This window comes from Triturus cristatus, chromosome 12 (genome assembly GCF_964204655.1).
Source record: "Triturus cristatus chromosome 12, aTriCri1.1, whole genome shotgun sequence".
Classification (NCBI taxonomy): domain Eukaryota; kingdom Metazoa; phylum Chordata; class Amphibia; order Caudata; family Salamandridae; genus Triturus; species Triturus cristatus.
The window spans coordinates 108,392,178-108,408,381 of NC_140595.1; the positions used below are offsets into that span (position 1 = coordinate 108,392,178).

The window sequence follows — 16,204 nt, forward strand, 5'->3', positions numbered from 1 at the left end:
TGACAAAGCCCAGCGATCTTCTTTTATATAATAAAACTTCTTCTAGCCAAAGGGAGGGTGGTTAGTTCTCATAGTCCATTATCCACTGTCTGTATACGATGACATCCCCCTTTATAATCTATGGAATTGCAACAATGCTAACTGTTTTAGGTTTATGCGTTTTGCTGCTTGTAGTGGCTTGTATACTACATTATAGAGCTGTCACGTCAAACGGGGTGGGGGTATCCCTTAAGGAATTATACACACTCAATAAGGTCACAATGGGAGGCTTTATTGCCAATGATCCATCCACCAAAGTAAAAGGAAACACAACAACGCAAGCAAAAGGTCCAGCTAAAGAATATCCTTCTTTGCTTCACTGGTTCCAGAACAGTAGGGAGGGCGGTTCCAGCTTCAATGCTCCACACTGAGTTCCAGGTTCGCTCCAGAAGACAAGGAAGATCCAAAAAGAAAAGAACCAAGAGTCAGTGGACGACAACTGAGAGTCAAACTGAGGGGGGGGGGGGGGGGGGTGAGGTAGAATGTGAGGGGAATCACCGTTCCTGCTACAGGGGTGGAAACCAAAGCAAGTGAAGAAAGCAGTGGTGTCCTCCCGCTCTGCTACTCGTTCCCTCCCGGTGTTTTAATGAAGCCCAAGCCACGCTGACGTACCTGTTCCAGCCACCCTCCTCCTGGAGAGTGGTGCGTCGTAGCACGGTGTCAGACTCTGCCGACGTTTTCTCCTGGTTCACGGGGTGTTGCGGCGTCCTCCGGTGCACTGCCAGGTGAGTGGTCCACAGCGGGCTGCTGATCTGGCGTCTTCTCGCTTCCCACCACCTCTCTCAGCTCTTCTGCGGTTCTCCAGGCTGTGCCGAGCTCCTCCCGCTTCAATCCACCAGCGTCCCCGGATAGGGTCCACAGCGCCAAGGTCACGCCTCCTAACTCCTCCTCCTGCCGGCTTCCTGGTTTGTTAAATGTACCGACCTCGTCCCGTACCTGCGTTATCAGGATATCGGTATGAACAAGGGATCCCGAGTCCTGCTCCCCAGGCTCCTCCCGGCACACCCTTCCCCCAGGATTTTCCAGATCGGGGGAAATAGGGAATCGGGACAAGAAGTCTGCATTGCCTGGTTCGGTGCCCTTACGGTATCGGACCTCAAAGTGAAAGGGTTGCAGTGACAAAAACCACCAGAGCACCCAGTCGTTACATCCTTTGTTCCTCTGTAGCCAGGTTAACGGGGAATGGTCAGTGTATAACACAAAGGACCTGCCTTCAAGGTAATACCTCAACTTCTCTATCCCCCATTTCACTGCCAGACACTCCTTTTCTATAGACCCGTTCCCTGGGGAAGAGCGTCCGGCTGATGTACAGGACAGGTCTTTCCAAGCCCTCGCTATCAAGTTGGGACAAAACAGCTCCTATACCCACCCCGGAGGCATCTGTTTGGAGGATGAATGGTTTATGGAAATCGGGAGTCTGCAATACTGGTGATGTGATCAGGGCTGTCTTGAGAGTGTGGAAGGCCTCTTGCTCACGGGTTGTGGGGGAGTGTAACTGTGAGGAGGTGGTGGACTTTTTTAGAAGGTCAGTTAGAGGAGCCGCTTTACCTGCAAACTGAGGAATGAAACACCTGTAATAACCAACCAAACCCAAAAAGGCCCTGAGGTCACGTTTGGTGGTAGGGAATGTTGTTTCCTGTGTGGCTTTTACCTTTTCCGTTTGCGGTTCTATTAAGCCCTTCCCAGGCAAATACCCAAGATATTTAACCTTCTGGAAGGCAAAACGTGACTTCTTTGCATTGATATGCAAGTGCGCAGATTGGAGTTCTGTAAATATGGCCTCTAGATGTCTCAGGTGTTCGTCCCAGGTCTTACTATATACCACTATGTCATCTAAGTAGGCCAATGAGTAGTCCAAATGCCGTGCTAGGAGAGCGTCAATCAGTCTCTGAAAACTGGCTGGTGCCCCATGTAAACCAAAGGGCAGGACGATGAAGTGAAAAAGACCATTGGGAGTGGAAAAAGCCGCATTCTTCTGGTCTTTAGGGTCCAAGGGGATCTGCCAATAGCCCTTGGTGAGGTTGATGGTAGAGATGTACCGAGCCTCACCAAGTCGTTCTATCAGTGCATCCACCCTGGGAAGGGGATAGCCGTCCTGTTTGGAGATACGATTCACCGCTCTGAAGTCAATACAGAAATTGATGCTTCCATCCGGTTTTGGTATGAGCACGATCGGTGAGCACCAATTACTGTGAAAGGGGATTATTATCCCGGACTCCAGAATTTGGTTCACCTCCTTCTGAAGGGCCTGACGTCGGGCCTCAGGGACTCGGTATGGTCGTTGTTTAATGGTTACACCCTCTTGAGTGGGGATAGAGTGCATTGCCAGATGTGTTCTTCCGGGTCAGTCAGAAAACAAATTCTAAAAGGATATGAGCAAGGCACGAATACCATTTGTGTGGTCTTGGGTCAACTCATCGTTGATTACGGTGGACTCAACGGTGGAAGACCTGGTATCCACAGTGGAGACCTTATGCGCTTTTTTTGGTGGAGGCCCTAGCCAATTCTTGAGAAGATTAATGTGATACATCTGTGTTTTGGTCGCTGTGAGTGGTAATAAGTAAGTTGTTTTACCTATTTTACGTATCACTGGAAATGGGCCTTGCCACTTTCCATCTCCTTTAAGGAGTTTTTTAAGGGTTAGTTTGAGATTGCCGTTGTACCTCTCCACCAGACCATCGGTCAGGGGATGGTACACAGATGTCTTTATGTGTCTGATACTCAGTTGTTTGCAGACTTGTTTCATAATTCTCGAAATGAAGGGAGTTCCCTGGTCTGTAATTATGTCCCGGGGAAACCCCATCCTGTAGAACACCTCTATAAGTCTCTGAGCTATGGTAGTGGTGTTAGCAGAGTGTAAGGGCAAGGCTTCGGGATATCTCGTTGAATAATCAACTATCAGGAGGACATATTGATAACCACTGCTGGACTTTGGGAGCGGCCCTATAAGGTCCATACCCACTCTGTCAAAAGGTTTGGCTATTATAGTGAGAGGGTTTAAGGGGGCTTTTGGTGGGATGTAGGGGTTCTTCTTCTGACATATTGTACATTCCTGACAGTACTTTCGCACTTGTGCGTGGACACCTGGCCAGAAGAAACTACGGAGTACGGACTGTGACGTTCTTTCCACTCCACAATGCCCTGCAAGGAGGTGTGCATGAGCAAAAAACAGAACCTGTTCCCTGAAAGCCGTGTGGACAAGCAATTGTGGTTCTTCGCCTTACTTGCCCACCCGATACAGAAGTCCCTTCTTCTCAATAAAGCAAGGGTACACTCTTTTTGGGAGTAGAAGGGCATCCTTGGCGCTTTGCCAGGCATTGCTGAGACTACTGTCGTTAAGCTGGGCTGCCCTAAAGTGGGTATCTATGGCCCAAGGTTCGGAAATCAGGAGACTGTTCTGGGGAGGGGGAAAGCCTGTACTACATCTCAGAGTCCCATACATCAAATCAGGAAACCAGGGATTGTCTGTACCTATGATCAGTGGTTCAGGGAGGTGGGGCAAGACCCCGACATCAGCAGTAACATCTAGACCCTGTTGGCTCTGGAGTCTAATGCGGGCCAGGGGGGAGTCCTGAATGTCTCCGTGCAAACATCTAATGCTAACGTATTTCCCAGGTAGGAAAGAGGAGGGGGGCACAAGTTTGTGTCGTATTACTGAGTGTTTGCAACCGGAGTCTAGGAGGGCGGTTATGGGACGATCATTCAAACTCACATGTAATATAGTGGACCGGTTTCCTGTGCGTATAGGATGGACTGAGGTAGGTAGCTTACATCCATTGGTTCTTCTTACGCTTTTTCTTTTCATTTCCTACAAAACTTGGTAATGTGGCCCCACTGCCCACATTCAAAACATTGAGGGCCAGCAGAAGGAACAGCATCAGAACATCCTGAGCGCGGTTTTAGAGGCTCATAATCATTTTGGCAGATTTTTTTCATTTTTCCCATTTGGATGGGCCTTGGATTCTTCTCAGGTTCTTTGGTAGTCCCTCTATTCTGGGCCCTAGCATATGAGGTGGCCATCTCTACTGCATGTTCCAGTGTCAGACCTGCATGTTGGCGTAGCCACCTTTGTGTCCCATATGGTAGTGCCTCCAAATATTGCTTGAGGTAAATCTTCTCCATTATTTCCTCTCGAGTAGTGTCCAGAGGCTTAAGCCACCGGTCTTTTATAAAAGAGAGTTTTTGGTGTGTCCCCGTTCCCTTCCGGTGTTTTAATGAAGCCCAGGACAAGCTGACGTACCTGTTCCAGCCACCATACCCCGGAGAGTGGCGGCCCGTAGCACGGTGTCGGACTCTGCCGACGCTTTCTCCTGGTTCACTGGGCATTGCGGCGTCCTCCAGTGCACTGCCAGGTGGGTGGTCCACAGCGGGCTGCTGATCCGGCGTCTTCTCACTTCCCGCCACCTTTCTCAGCTCTTCCGCGGTTCTTCAGGCTGTGCCAAGCTCCTCCCGCTTTAATCCACTAGCGTCCCTGGATAGGGTCCACAGCGCCGACGTCACGCCTCCTAACTCCTCCTCCTGCCGGCTTCCTGGATTGTTAAAGGGTCCGACCTCGTCCCGTACCGGCGTTTTCAGGATATTGGTATGAACAAGGGATCCTGAGTCCTGCTCCCCAGGCTCCTTCCGACAAGAGCACTATAGTTAAAATAAACATTTTGAACTATAACAGTGACTCTGTCAATTCTTTTTGTGGACAAGTACGAGTGAGTGTGCGAAAGGGTAGGTCTTGCTACCGCGATTCCTGAGAGAGTCGGGAGTGTTGTGTTCTGGGTTATCTAATCATTTGTAGCTTTGTGATTGTGTAGGAGAACAAATGTGACACTATAGCAAGTCGGTTCTGGGATTTTGGGTACTGAGGCTCAGCCCCTACACACCGAGGTTCTGTTTTCCAGCGCATAGTTCTGGGTATGTGCAGAATCCCTACAACAATGATTGTTGCTCCGGATCTCCGTCAGTTTATGGGGAGAAAGGGAACTGATGTCAGTGCACTTGAGTAGTGCCTAAATATAAAACCACACACATCATATCCAAAACGGCATTGACGCGGAGCCCCCAGCGCCACCTGCCAGCGCACGTGTACTGATAAAGATCCTTCCAATGGCGCAGTCAGGTGAGTTGGCGTCAGAGGAGCCTCTTCGTCTTCGATGGACTCTATCTCCAGGTCTTTCATTAGGACAGGATGTTTTGCTCGTCTGAGCAGTTCTCCTGAATTGTGATCATCAAGACATGTGAACAGCATAATTGTTAGAAAACATGCTTTACAATTCGACGGATGCAGCAATATTGCTATAGAGTCCTTTCTTGGATAAATAACATTCATATAAAATATGTTCTTATAACTTGAATGATGTCCAAGGGTGCAAACTAGCAATAACCTGAGAAATTGCAATCAAGACAAACTGCAGTAATGATAAGAACTATAGTTAGTTTACAACCAAGCAGCTACATTATGATGCTGTAAGGACTGCCATCTTTAAATGAAAGACTCTACTATGTCCTAAAAGGCGATTAGATGAACAATCAACAAAACCATTTGGTGGGATATTATCAGATAAGCAACCAGAAAATCATTTTTGTGTTGAAAAGCACTCTTATGATTTGGCCTTCTACTATGAAGATCGCTGCCTTTGTCATTATGCATTCAATTCATACCACTATTTCCAACTAAAGCATTTTTCTTTCTTAGCAGTAAGAAGAGTTGAATTTCTGACAGGGGTATAGGCTTTAGTTGCTCTGAAAGGGGTAGAAACAATACCGAGTACAGAATGGCAGCAGCTATTAACCTGAAGTCCACCAAGCCTACCCAGGGGGTCACTGAATGTTTAGAAAATGAAATAATATTAGCAAATGTATAACATTTACATACTTAAAAAGGAAAAAGGTAAACTGAAAATGTTAAAATGTTCTGTAAATTTCAAGGAATTAAAAAATCGATGGTTAACAAATTAAGTTGGAATCCATAGATTGAATTGTGGGAGCAGGTCAACTGCAGCAAACTGCATCTACTATGGACGATTGGTGGCTCAACTGAAACACTGGTGTACACTGACAAAAAGAGAGCATGCATTAGGAGCAAAAAAAAGTCTTAAGTTGAAGATTAGCGTATTGCTTCGACTTTTAGAAATAAAACTAACGACTTTCCACTTGAAATAAAAAATTTGATTTTCGCATATTTCAAAATGAAGGATCGAACTGTAGAATGATCAAACCTCAAATAATATTTATTGAATCGAATGTATCGAAATGCTGGAAACTTCCACTTTTCAGGTCTGGTCTGGCAACAGAAAGGCAGCAAAAGAATGAAGCCAAAACCTGATACACACATGCAGAAATGTGGCCATGTGGTTCATTGTTGGCTCCGTACCACCCTGGAAGTGATAGAGAGGAGCCGCACCTAAGCACCACCCTTTTGTGCAGATATCAGTGTCTTATTGTTTTTATTTTCCATTCCCTTAGATGTGGAGCATCAGCAACTGTAGGTGCAAGTGGGCTGAATTGTAACTTGGGACCTTTTTAGATGTTAAAAAGTAAGACACTCCACAGAACAGCACTGGTGGGAGAGCATTGAGGGATCTGCAGTTATATAAAGTATCCACTAGAAAGAGCATTGTCAAAGGTAAGTTACTTGTTATTCTGATGGATCCTTCTAAGCACAAAATTCCTTATGTTAGAATAGATAGCAAAGCAGCACCTCCCCAGGCGGAGGGTCTGTGGAGTGGACTCAGACCAAAAATCTTTCAAAGCAATGCAAGCAAAGTGCCTTCCCCCAGACCTGGCTGTGAAGGCAGTATTGCTGCGTAAAGGTAGGCAATGAGGCCCAAGACGTGGCCTTGGTAGATGTCAAGGACAGATACTCTAAGAGCCAATGCAGTGGTAGCAGCCTTAGTTCTGGTAGAATGCACTGTCAGAACTTCTAGGGGTTGCTTCTTGGCCAGTACACAGCCGATCTTCATGTAGCGGACCATCCACCACAAAAGGGTCCTTTTCTACATGGCCATCCCTTTTTCACCCCCACAAAAACCTGATTGTTCATATGGTGTTCCTTGGCACCATCAATGTAAAATCTTAAGGTGCCCTTCGAGCCCAGTTGATACAACCTCTCCTCCTTTTTGGACGAGGTGAGGAGGAGCAAAGAATGCTGGCAAAGTGATGGACTGCCCAACGTGAATGGAAGTGACCATTTTGGCAAGAATGCTGCCCGAGTACACAGCATCAACTTGTTTGGAAAAAACGAGGTGTACGGCAGTTGCACTGAAATCACCTGGGGACGTATTATGTAAAGGGCACACTTTTCCTGTTTGTGCCCCATGCACCTGTTTTTAAGATATGCCAGGCACAAACAGGGATTGTTGGCCCTATTTCATGGAATGTGCTGCCCCCAGCACAGCCCGTGAACTCAAGCTGTTCTCTGGGTAGCACATTTATGTGAAAAATGGAGCGGCTGCTTTCAAGCCGCTCCGTATTTCACAGTACAGGCGGCACCTGACTGTACTTTGAAGGTGGGTTAGAGATCCTCTTGCAGGCGGGTGCAGTCAATGACTGCACCCGCCTGCAAAGGGATGTCTAGAGAGTCCATAGTACCCCTTTCCCTCTCCAGAAGGCTAATAGTGTGCCACCTTTTAGGTGGGGCACTGTCAGTGCACCTCCCGAGAGCTTCTTTGCCTCTGCACCCGCGTCTGTAATTCAGCCCGGGCGCAGAGGCAAAGGGATTCCATCATTTTCATTGGGCACACCCCCATGCAAATGAGGGAATGCCCCCTGAAGATAGTGCTGTCACTTTATGTGCGCCAGCGCTATCGATATTACAGAAGGGGCCGCACAAGCATCTGCGACCCCCTCTATAATGCCAAAGTGCCCCGGGGCACGCAAAGCTGGTGCAAATGCCCGTTTCACCCTGAGGGCACCTTCTATAATACATCCCCTGGAGTTCACTGAAATGACGACCTGATGTACTCACATTGTAGAAGAGGGTCTTCAGAGTCAGGAGATGCAGTGAGCAACTATACATCAGCCCGAAAGACGTACACTTGAGAAATGTCAAGACATTTTCAAGGTCCCACTGATACACCACAACGGCTTTGGAAGGAACTTGTGTCAAACCTTGAATAAATCTCATCACAATAGGTGATTTAAACAAGGACAGTTGACCCAGTAAATGTAGAAAGGCCCAACGCAATGTTTAATTGCACCCACTCCAAGTCTTTGTTCAAAGATAAAAATAAACAAAAGCACGTCTTACAGGTTCGCTTGTAAGTGATCAGTCTTACAAACCCCACACCAGGCCACAAAGTTATCCCAGTGCCTGGCATAGAAGTACTTTGCGGAAGTTCACTTGGCGGAAAGGATGGCATCCACCACTTCAAGTGAGAGATCACAGGTAGTCAGTTGCTGCTTTTCAATCTCCATGCATGTAGGTGTAGATGATACTGCTCTGTGCTGCGAGAAAACAACCTCACAAAGCGGTGTCCTGATCGGAGGACATACGCTCATTCCCAAATGTTCCAGGTACTACACTCCCCTGGCTCAATTGAGAGCCACTAGGATTACTGCAACAAGCACAAGCTTCCACTTGATGTATGGTAGGAAGGCCTTCAGAGCTATGTGAATGGTCCTCAACTCTAATAGATTGATGTGGAGCCAGGCTTTTGTAGGAGACCTGAGTCCTCTGATTCCCATCTCCACTATATGACCTACCCAGGCCCCAGTAGGGATGTGTCAGTCACTTCTGAGTAAAGGAAGGGAAAGGCACCTGCTGCTGGACCAATTGCATTTGAGCTTCTACCACTGCAGATCGTGAGCAGTCTCCTCCAAGATCTGCCATATTTTGTCGATGCAGGGCCCACTGTTTTTTCAGATAACATTGCAGAGCCTGCATGTGCCACGTGCACAGCTGACAAGAAAAATGACGTAGGCTAAGAAGCCAAGTAGTCTCAGAGCTGCTATAACTTTGACCCAGGGTAGAGGCTGAATCATCAAGATCTTAGCTCAAATATCCTGGATGCACTTCAACAAAGAGAAGGCTTGAAACGGCAAAATAGCTCAAATGAATGGATGGCTCTGTGAAAGAGCCACAAACGACTTTGGCTTGTTAATAGTTATCCCCAACAATGAAAGGCGGTTTGCAATCGCCTAAAGGTGGACTACACCTAACATTGGTAAGCCTGCCTTCAACAGCCAGTCATTGAGGGAGGGGCAGATTTGTAACCCTAACCTCCAGAGGTGAACAGCAACCACCACCATTGATTTTGTGAACACCTGAGGGGTGCTGTTGAGGCCACTGAAGGACACAGCAAACTGAAAATGCTTCTGGCCTATCCTCAAGCTCGAATAAGGTTTTGGGACTGAAGCATGGGTATATGAAAATACGCTTCCTGCAGGTTAGAGGACACATTCAGTTCCCTGGGTAAGGGCAGTTCGAATTTGTCCTTCCACAGGAAGTCATTCAGAGGCAAAAGGTCCAAAATAGACATGAGACTCCCTTCATTTTTTGAAACATGGAAATAGCCAGAGTAACAACTTTCTTCTTTTTCGTGTCCAGTTCCCTTCTCAATAGCTCTCACCTTCTGCAGCAGAATGGACAGGTGCTCTTTTGAAATTTACTCTGATGTGGGGAGAATATTTGGCAGGCAAAATAAATAAATAGGAAGGGCATAACTATTCTGACAATTTGCAAGACCCTCCTGTCAGACATGATGGATCACCACCTTGGTAGGAAATGGTGGATTGTGCCCCCCACCAACGGTTTGGAGGCTACTGCAGCTGGAGAAGAGGATTGGGAGGACTGATGCCCCTGCTGACCTCTGCGCTATCTACCAGACCTGTATCCATGGCCTTGAAGGACTTGGGTGACTGCTGTACTAGTTGTGGGGACCGTCTATGCTTATACACCAGCCATCCAGAACAGCCTTTTAACTTTTTGAATTGGTGTAGAAACTGGTTTTCAGGGTTCAACCACCTCAAGGGATGCCGCTCAAATGTGCTCTCCTGTAAGACGTCCAAGGCAGAATCTGCTGTGTTACCGAAAAAGTGGGACACATCAACATGGCAAACACAACAAGATTATGAACTGAGTGCTGAAAATTTTCAGCCACTCACCCCCAATCAAGAGATCTGGGTTGCTCACTATGCCATCCCAGTTCAAACCCAATCATATGCAAATCAGTTTTGAGGCTGCTCCTCATGGGAACAGTCCAGCCCTAACTGCCAGGCCAGGTCCTTCCTGGACTAGAAACAGGCATCCTGGGACCGGCTTCGGGGTTTCACCCCATATCAGTTAGGCTAGCTTCAATCCAGTGGCACAGCAAGTAAGGGAGCCACGTCTGGGCATTCCCTTGGCCACTTAGGGCGAACATAGCAAACACAAAAAGATGATGGACGGAGTGCTGAAACTGTTCAACCACTCTCCTTCAGTCAAGAGATCTGGGTTGAATCCATTGCTCTTTTGCCCACTATGCCACCCCAGTTCAAACCCAGCCTTATGCAAATCAGTCTTGACTCTACTCCTCATGTGAACAGTTCAGCCCGAACTGCCATGGCCAGGTCCTCCCTAGACATCAACAGGCATATAATTGGGGGAGTCCTGTATATTATCGGAATATCCTGTGGAACACCTCCACAAGTATTTACGAAAAACAAACAGCATGTATTGACTGCAATACTTGAATGTCAGAGTAGCGCAGCCGCCAGAGCTGCCGACTCAGGAGCTGGGGATCCAGGTTCGAGTGTCTGCATCGGGGCAACATCTCCTGATTCTTGACAAACACTTAATCTCCCTGTACCCATAGACAGCACCGGGATACCCTCACAGGTGATAAGTCACGCTATAAAAATCTAAAAAGAAATGTTGGAGGAAGACATATGCTATACAAATACCTCAATCCTCTTAGAATCTGTATTCACAGGAGTGGTTAGGAATGAGTTGGGATTTACTTTACCGGTTGATTTTCACTAAGAAAATCAGGGTCACAGGTGCCAGTCTGTGATGCTTGGCTCACTGCCTTTTCACTGGTTAACGGGAACTGGCCTCAACCAAGTGTCCATCAAGATATCAGTGTGGGCCTCATTAAAGGAGAACAAGGGCTGAGGAGTAGCTGGCCTTGGCTGTGAAATCTCTGTCAGAATGTTCTTTTGATGTGAACTAAAGGCAGCTGTAGATCCTGTACCTCAGCTCTCCCTCTGACCTCCACTGCAAATGAGGCACTTTATTCTGTTCATGGCCTAAGTTGCGAATGAAGCCCTACCTCAGGAGAGGTGTCGAGCCCACTGGCAAATTGCAAATCTGTGTAGAAGGAATCATCTGTGCAGTGAAGGGGGAGAAATCGTCCCCATCATCATCATCATCCACATCCTGGGGTGTCCTTTGTTCGGCACAGGCTCAGAGTCAGAACCATAATAGAATGGAGTTTTTGCAGATGTGTATGAAATGGCAGAAGCATAGGTCAGAATCAGGGTGCGTAGTGTTCAGGTGTGCTTTTGCAGTTTCTTTGCATGACATTGGTCGAGATTGAGCCGAAGTCAGTTCGATGTCAGACGTCAATATCAGAAGAGGGTTGTGTTCCGGTACTGGTGGAAACAGAACTAGACTCTATGTCGAAAGGACTGACTCTGATTTTTTTAGTCAGAGTGGATGAATGTACCTGGATTGGTACAAGGCCCTTAACAGGTCCCAAGAGGTCAGGCACTACTGAGGATAGATCCAGGGGCAATAACTTGACTGGTGGCTCCTGCGGTTCCTTGGGGATGAAAGCATGCCAGAGGAAGCTGGAAGCCCATCAAAACTTTGGAGCATGGCCTCCTTGATGGCTTCAATCTGCTGCAGTGCCACCAATGGCATGGGAAACTGTGAGCACCCTGGAATGAACTGAACAGGGTACTTTACAACCAAAGACTGCTAATGTGTACGACTGAAATTGTGACGCCCTTGCACCTTCTCTTTAGACTCAAAATGGTGGGATGGCATAGAATCCAGCTTCGGCTTAGTTTTTAGGCTTAGACTTTAATTTTGACTGACCAAAGGATTTCAAGCACAAAGATGACCATTCACAAGAAAGGCCCCAGGAATGGGAGCCATACTTATCCAAAGACCATTGCTACATCTTGTGCTTGTGTATTATCAATAAGGTACCCCCTGTATATCCTTGTAGGTCTGGGAGAAGGGGGAAAACACAATAATAATATGAGCTACAAGAGCACTCCCACTCGACCTATGTCTAATTCACTGGCTATAAAAGCTCACCAGGCTCCCCATTGTCACAATGAATTCAACATTTTTTGTTAATTTCAAAAACATTAATTATTTTATTTTTATGTTCATTTTATTAAAAGTTAAAACAATTTATACAAATATTTTTCATTTTTCCCCACTTTTTTCTTATATTGCTATATTATGGTATACAATTCATCATTTCATTAATTTGGCATAGTGCACAATATTATTCTATGTAATTCATCATTTTATCACTTCAACATGAGGTGAGTTGTATATAATATTAACATAGACACCCCATGCTGTGATCCACTTGACACCACAACTACTTCACATCTCATCACCACCTACCCAAGCATACTACTACATGCATACTTCACACCCATTCTGTATCCAGCTTTAATGGCATACACTTTTCTTCGTGTGAATCACGCATTGAAGAATCCCTCCATGATTATGTTACCAGCTGGATTTCCTTAATGTCGACACACGTTTCGGTGGGTTACTAACTTTTTAACCACCTTCTTCAGGACCACTCCTATATAGGGGGTTTGGAGCAGAGGAAGTCGTGAGGTCACTCCTGTTTCTAATCAAGAATTGGGCGCAATAACTTCTCTGCACGGTGGAAGCTGATTACAGTGGAAAAAATCTCCAGGTGTCACGACTTTACAATGACAGACATGCTGAAAATGGATCTGAAACTGACCGACTCCGTCACCTGCCGCCGCTGAGGGAACTGCTCGGATCACCGCCACGCCAGCGCTGCTGGCGCTGCTGCCTTGGGTACTCTTTGCTGTTTGTCTCCCCCGCCGCCGCCATCACCATACTTGCGGCCGAGAGCGGGGGGAGACTACAGCTCCCAAGCACCCCTGCGGCCGCTGACGCCGCCAACGCGCCCGGAGGCGCTTTAAAAACACGCGCCTTCCTCCGCGTCGCGGGACGCGCGCGGGCGGCGCCGGGCTGAGCCCGGGCAGAGGGCGGGCCGTCTGTGGCCGTCCGGGGCAGGAGGAGGCAAGGCAGGGCCACCCCTCTACCATCTTCGTCACGCCTCGGTGAGTGTTAAGAACTTTATTTTAAATATGGAGTCTGTCAATGCTGGTATCATACAGGACGATTTTCCGTTCCCCCCTGCTACATTTGAGTCCCTACTTGAAAATGCCCTGAACTTGGTATCTAGCGAAATAGCTGACACTGAAAGAAGAATGTCCATGAGCTGTTCCCACAATATTATTCAGTCGTCACCATTGCCAAATAGCCCTGGGATTCCTCTATCACCAGCTGTTGTAATTACAAAGCCGGTATTAGTACCACCATCACCAGTATCCCTGTTGTCTGAAATTGTTCCTACTATCATAATTGCCTCCCAGGATGATGTCATTACTGTGGGACCTAATGACACCAGTAATAAACAGGGAGGGGAAAAACGCAAAAGGGGTACCTCCAAACTCAGCGCTAATAAAAGGAAAAGACCCCCAACGAGCAAGAATCAGCCGACGCCTCAGTGCCTGTGGAATAAACAAAAACTCACTGAGGCTAAAATTGCTCATGTTGTGGACAAAGATACCATGGTTGCGGATGAGGATACTCTTACTGCAACCACCGTGGACTCAAGTGGGCCTTTTAATACTATATGGACCCAAACAACATTAATGGGAGATAATTACTATCTCACGAAACAGAATGGGAACCTTATAGAAACCATAGTGGACACTATTTTTAACCGACTAGAAAAGTCAATGATCAATCAGTTTAATAACGTTTTTAAAAGACTAGACAGATTAGATAACCTGGTTAAGAACGAAGAAGCAAAAAGAAAGGGATCTGTCATCCTGGATCAAATCAGAGCTGACCGTCTCGTAAAACAACTTGAATCTGTAAGCCATACTATGTCACTACAGAAACAGGAAGTTTCCATCTTACCGGGCGGTGGCACGAGCAATCCTGGAACATCAGCCCTTTCTCCTGCACTACCTACAATCCAGCAACGAACTGCTAATGGAGGGAAGAATCTGACAAAATCCAATTTACCTCTCAAATCTACCCCAACTCCTGCACCTAGACAAACTGGCCCTTCTGTTAGTATTAATAAAAACGTCAGCAACCATAATAACGGTCCCATCTACCCTATAACAGCCACAAGACCAACTGCTGACAACAATAAAGGTACTGGGCATGTAGGGACAAATGAGCCTTTTAAACACCAGGGGCCCGCCTTACACCTGCCACCGGACGCTTGTCCCTACGTTCTAGTTCTTGCAGGAGTACCACTGTTGAGGGAGGAACAGGGGGAATCATGGGTGCAATTGCAAAATAAATGCATAGACTGGCTAACTAAGCATAAAGGTGTTGGATTTGACATTTCCAGAGAAATTTTATCAGTTCGTAGGGTGTCCTGGGTTGGCCCCTTAATTAAAGATAAAGAAGGTGACTGTATTGTTCTCAATTTTAAAAAATCTGGTACCGTAAGATTTTTGCTCAACAGAAATGGTAACGGTTTCGCCATTTCTACAGCTGTATCTATGCTACCTTTGAGTTACTTTTACAGACAACCCATAATGCAACCACGGCCACCCTTAATGCAACACCAATTTCCACCAATGCATTTCCAGTCACCCTTTACACAATCTCAGTCAACCCTACCTCCGCTCAATATGTTTAATAGATTTGCACCTTTGTCAGATTTGGATACGTTAGACTGACCTTCACTGACTAATTCAGCCGATCCTTCATTATTGGAATCAATTGCTGAAATCATGGAAGTCCCACAACCTCCTTTTTGGACTGTAGAGAAAGAAAAACCCCCAAACCATAGACTATTGTCCCATGATTCCGAACTATCCGTTGTAAGTTGGAATATAGCAGGACTTAATACCAAAATGAAAATCAAAGAATGGTTAGAATGCGTTAAAAATAACTGTGACATACTGATGTTACAAGAAACTTGGTGTACAACTACACCTACAATGGAAGGTTTTTGTTGTTATAATCTAAAGGCTTCTGTTTCAACCATGGGACGCCCCAGTGGGGGTTTATCTATCTGGACTAAAATAAAACCCGGGGTACAAACAAAATTGATCCCTACCCCGGGTAAATGTTTTATGGCTATGATGTACATTAACAGGATGAAATTATGTTTAATTAATTTTTATAATAATGATTTTGTTACTCGCCCCAACAACAACTTTTTGTCATTGTTTAATTTTATTGATGAAGTAATGGAGGGGCAGAAGTATGGGTTCTTTGATGGCATCTGCATCGGAGGGGATTTTAATGCTCATATGTATCGTAACAGTCCCCCATGCAGAAACGGTGAAGAGCTGAAAAATCACCTAGCCTCCCGTGATTTAGTAAATGTAATGGACGCTGCTGGTTCTAGTGTAAATAATATATTAACACCTACATATATAGGCCAGGGTTGTGCGTCCACGATAGACTATATACTTATCTGTCCCTCATTGTGTGATATAATTTCTAAAGCTGAAGTTATCTGTTCCGCATATAGTGATCACTATCCTCTTAGAATATGCTTAGATAATCCACAGACCACGAAGGTTATATTGAGAACAGAGTTGGGGGAACAACATCATCTGGATCTATCCACTGATAGACTAAGACTAATATGGAAAGGGGTGGATAATAAAGATATCCTAGCTAGAGTCATCAAAAAGCACCCTATGATAGTAGAGACCTGTCTGTCGCATACTAGTTTAGGCGACGATGTGGTTATTGCTTTTGGTAATCTCTGCGGGGCTATTAAAAGAGAATGCTCTAAACCAGCTAGGCCTAATATAGATCACGGCCCCCGCTGGTTTGATTCCTCCTGCTCTAGGGCCAATAGGGACCTGAGGGCTGCCTTAAAAACCAATCCGAGGGATGATCAACTAGTGAGAGAATTAAGATCAAAATACAAATCCGCGTTACGCATTAGATATGAGGCCCTAGTGATTAGTCACTGGGAAT

General features: G+C 46.2%; 1 protein-coding gene across 1 annotated transcript in view; it reads right to left on the reverse strand.

Moving 5' to 3' along the window:
- LOC146772770 (uncharacterized) overlaps positions 1–16,204 on the reverse strand; it is a 247,132-nt gene that overhangs the window by 19,855 nt on the left and 211,073 nt on the right. The window contains 2 exon segments of the mRNA XM_085637032.1: positions 1,265–2,134; positions 5,120–5,265. Of these exon segments, the coding sequence (XP_085493158.1) occupies positions 1,265–2,134; positions 5,120–5,265 (1,016 nt within the window).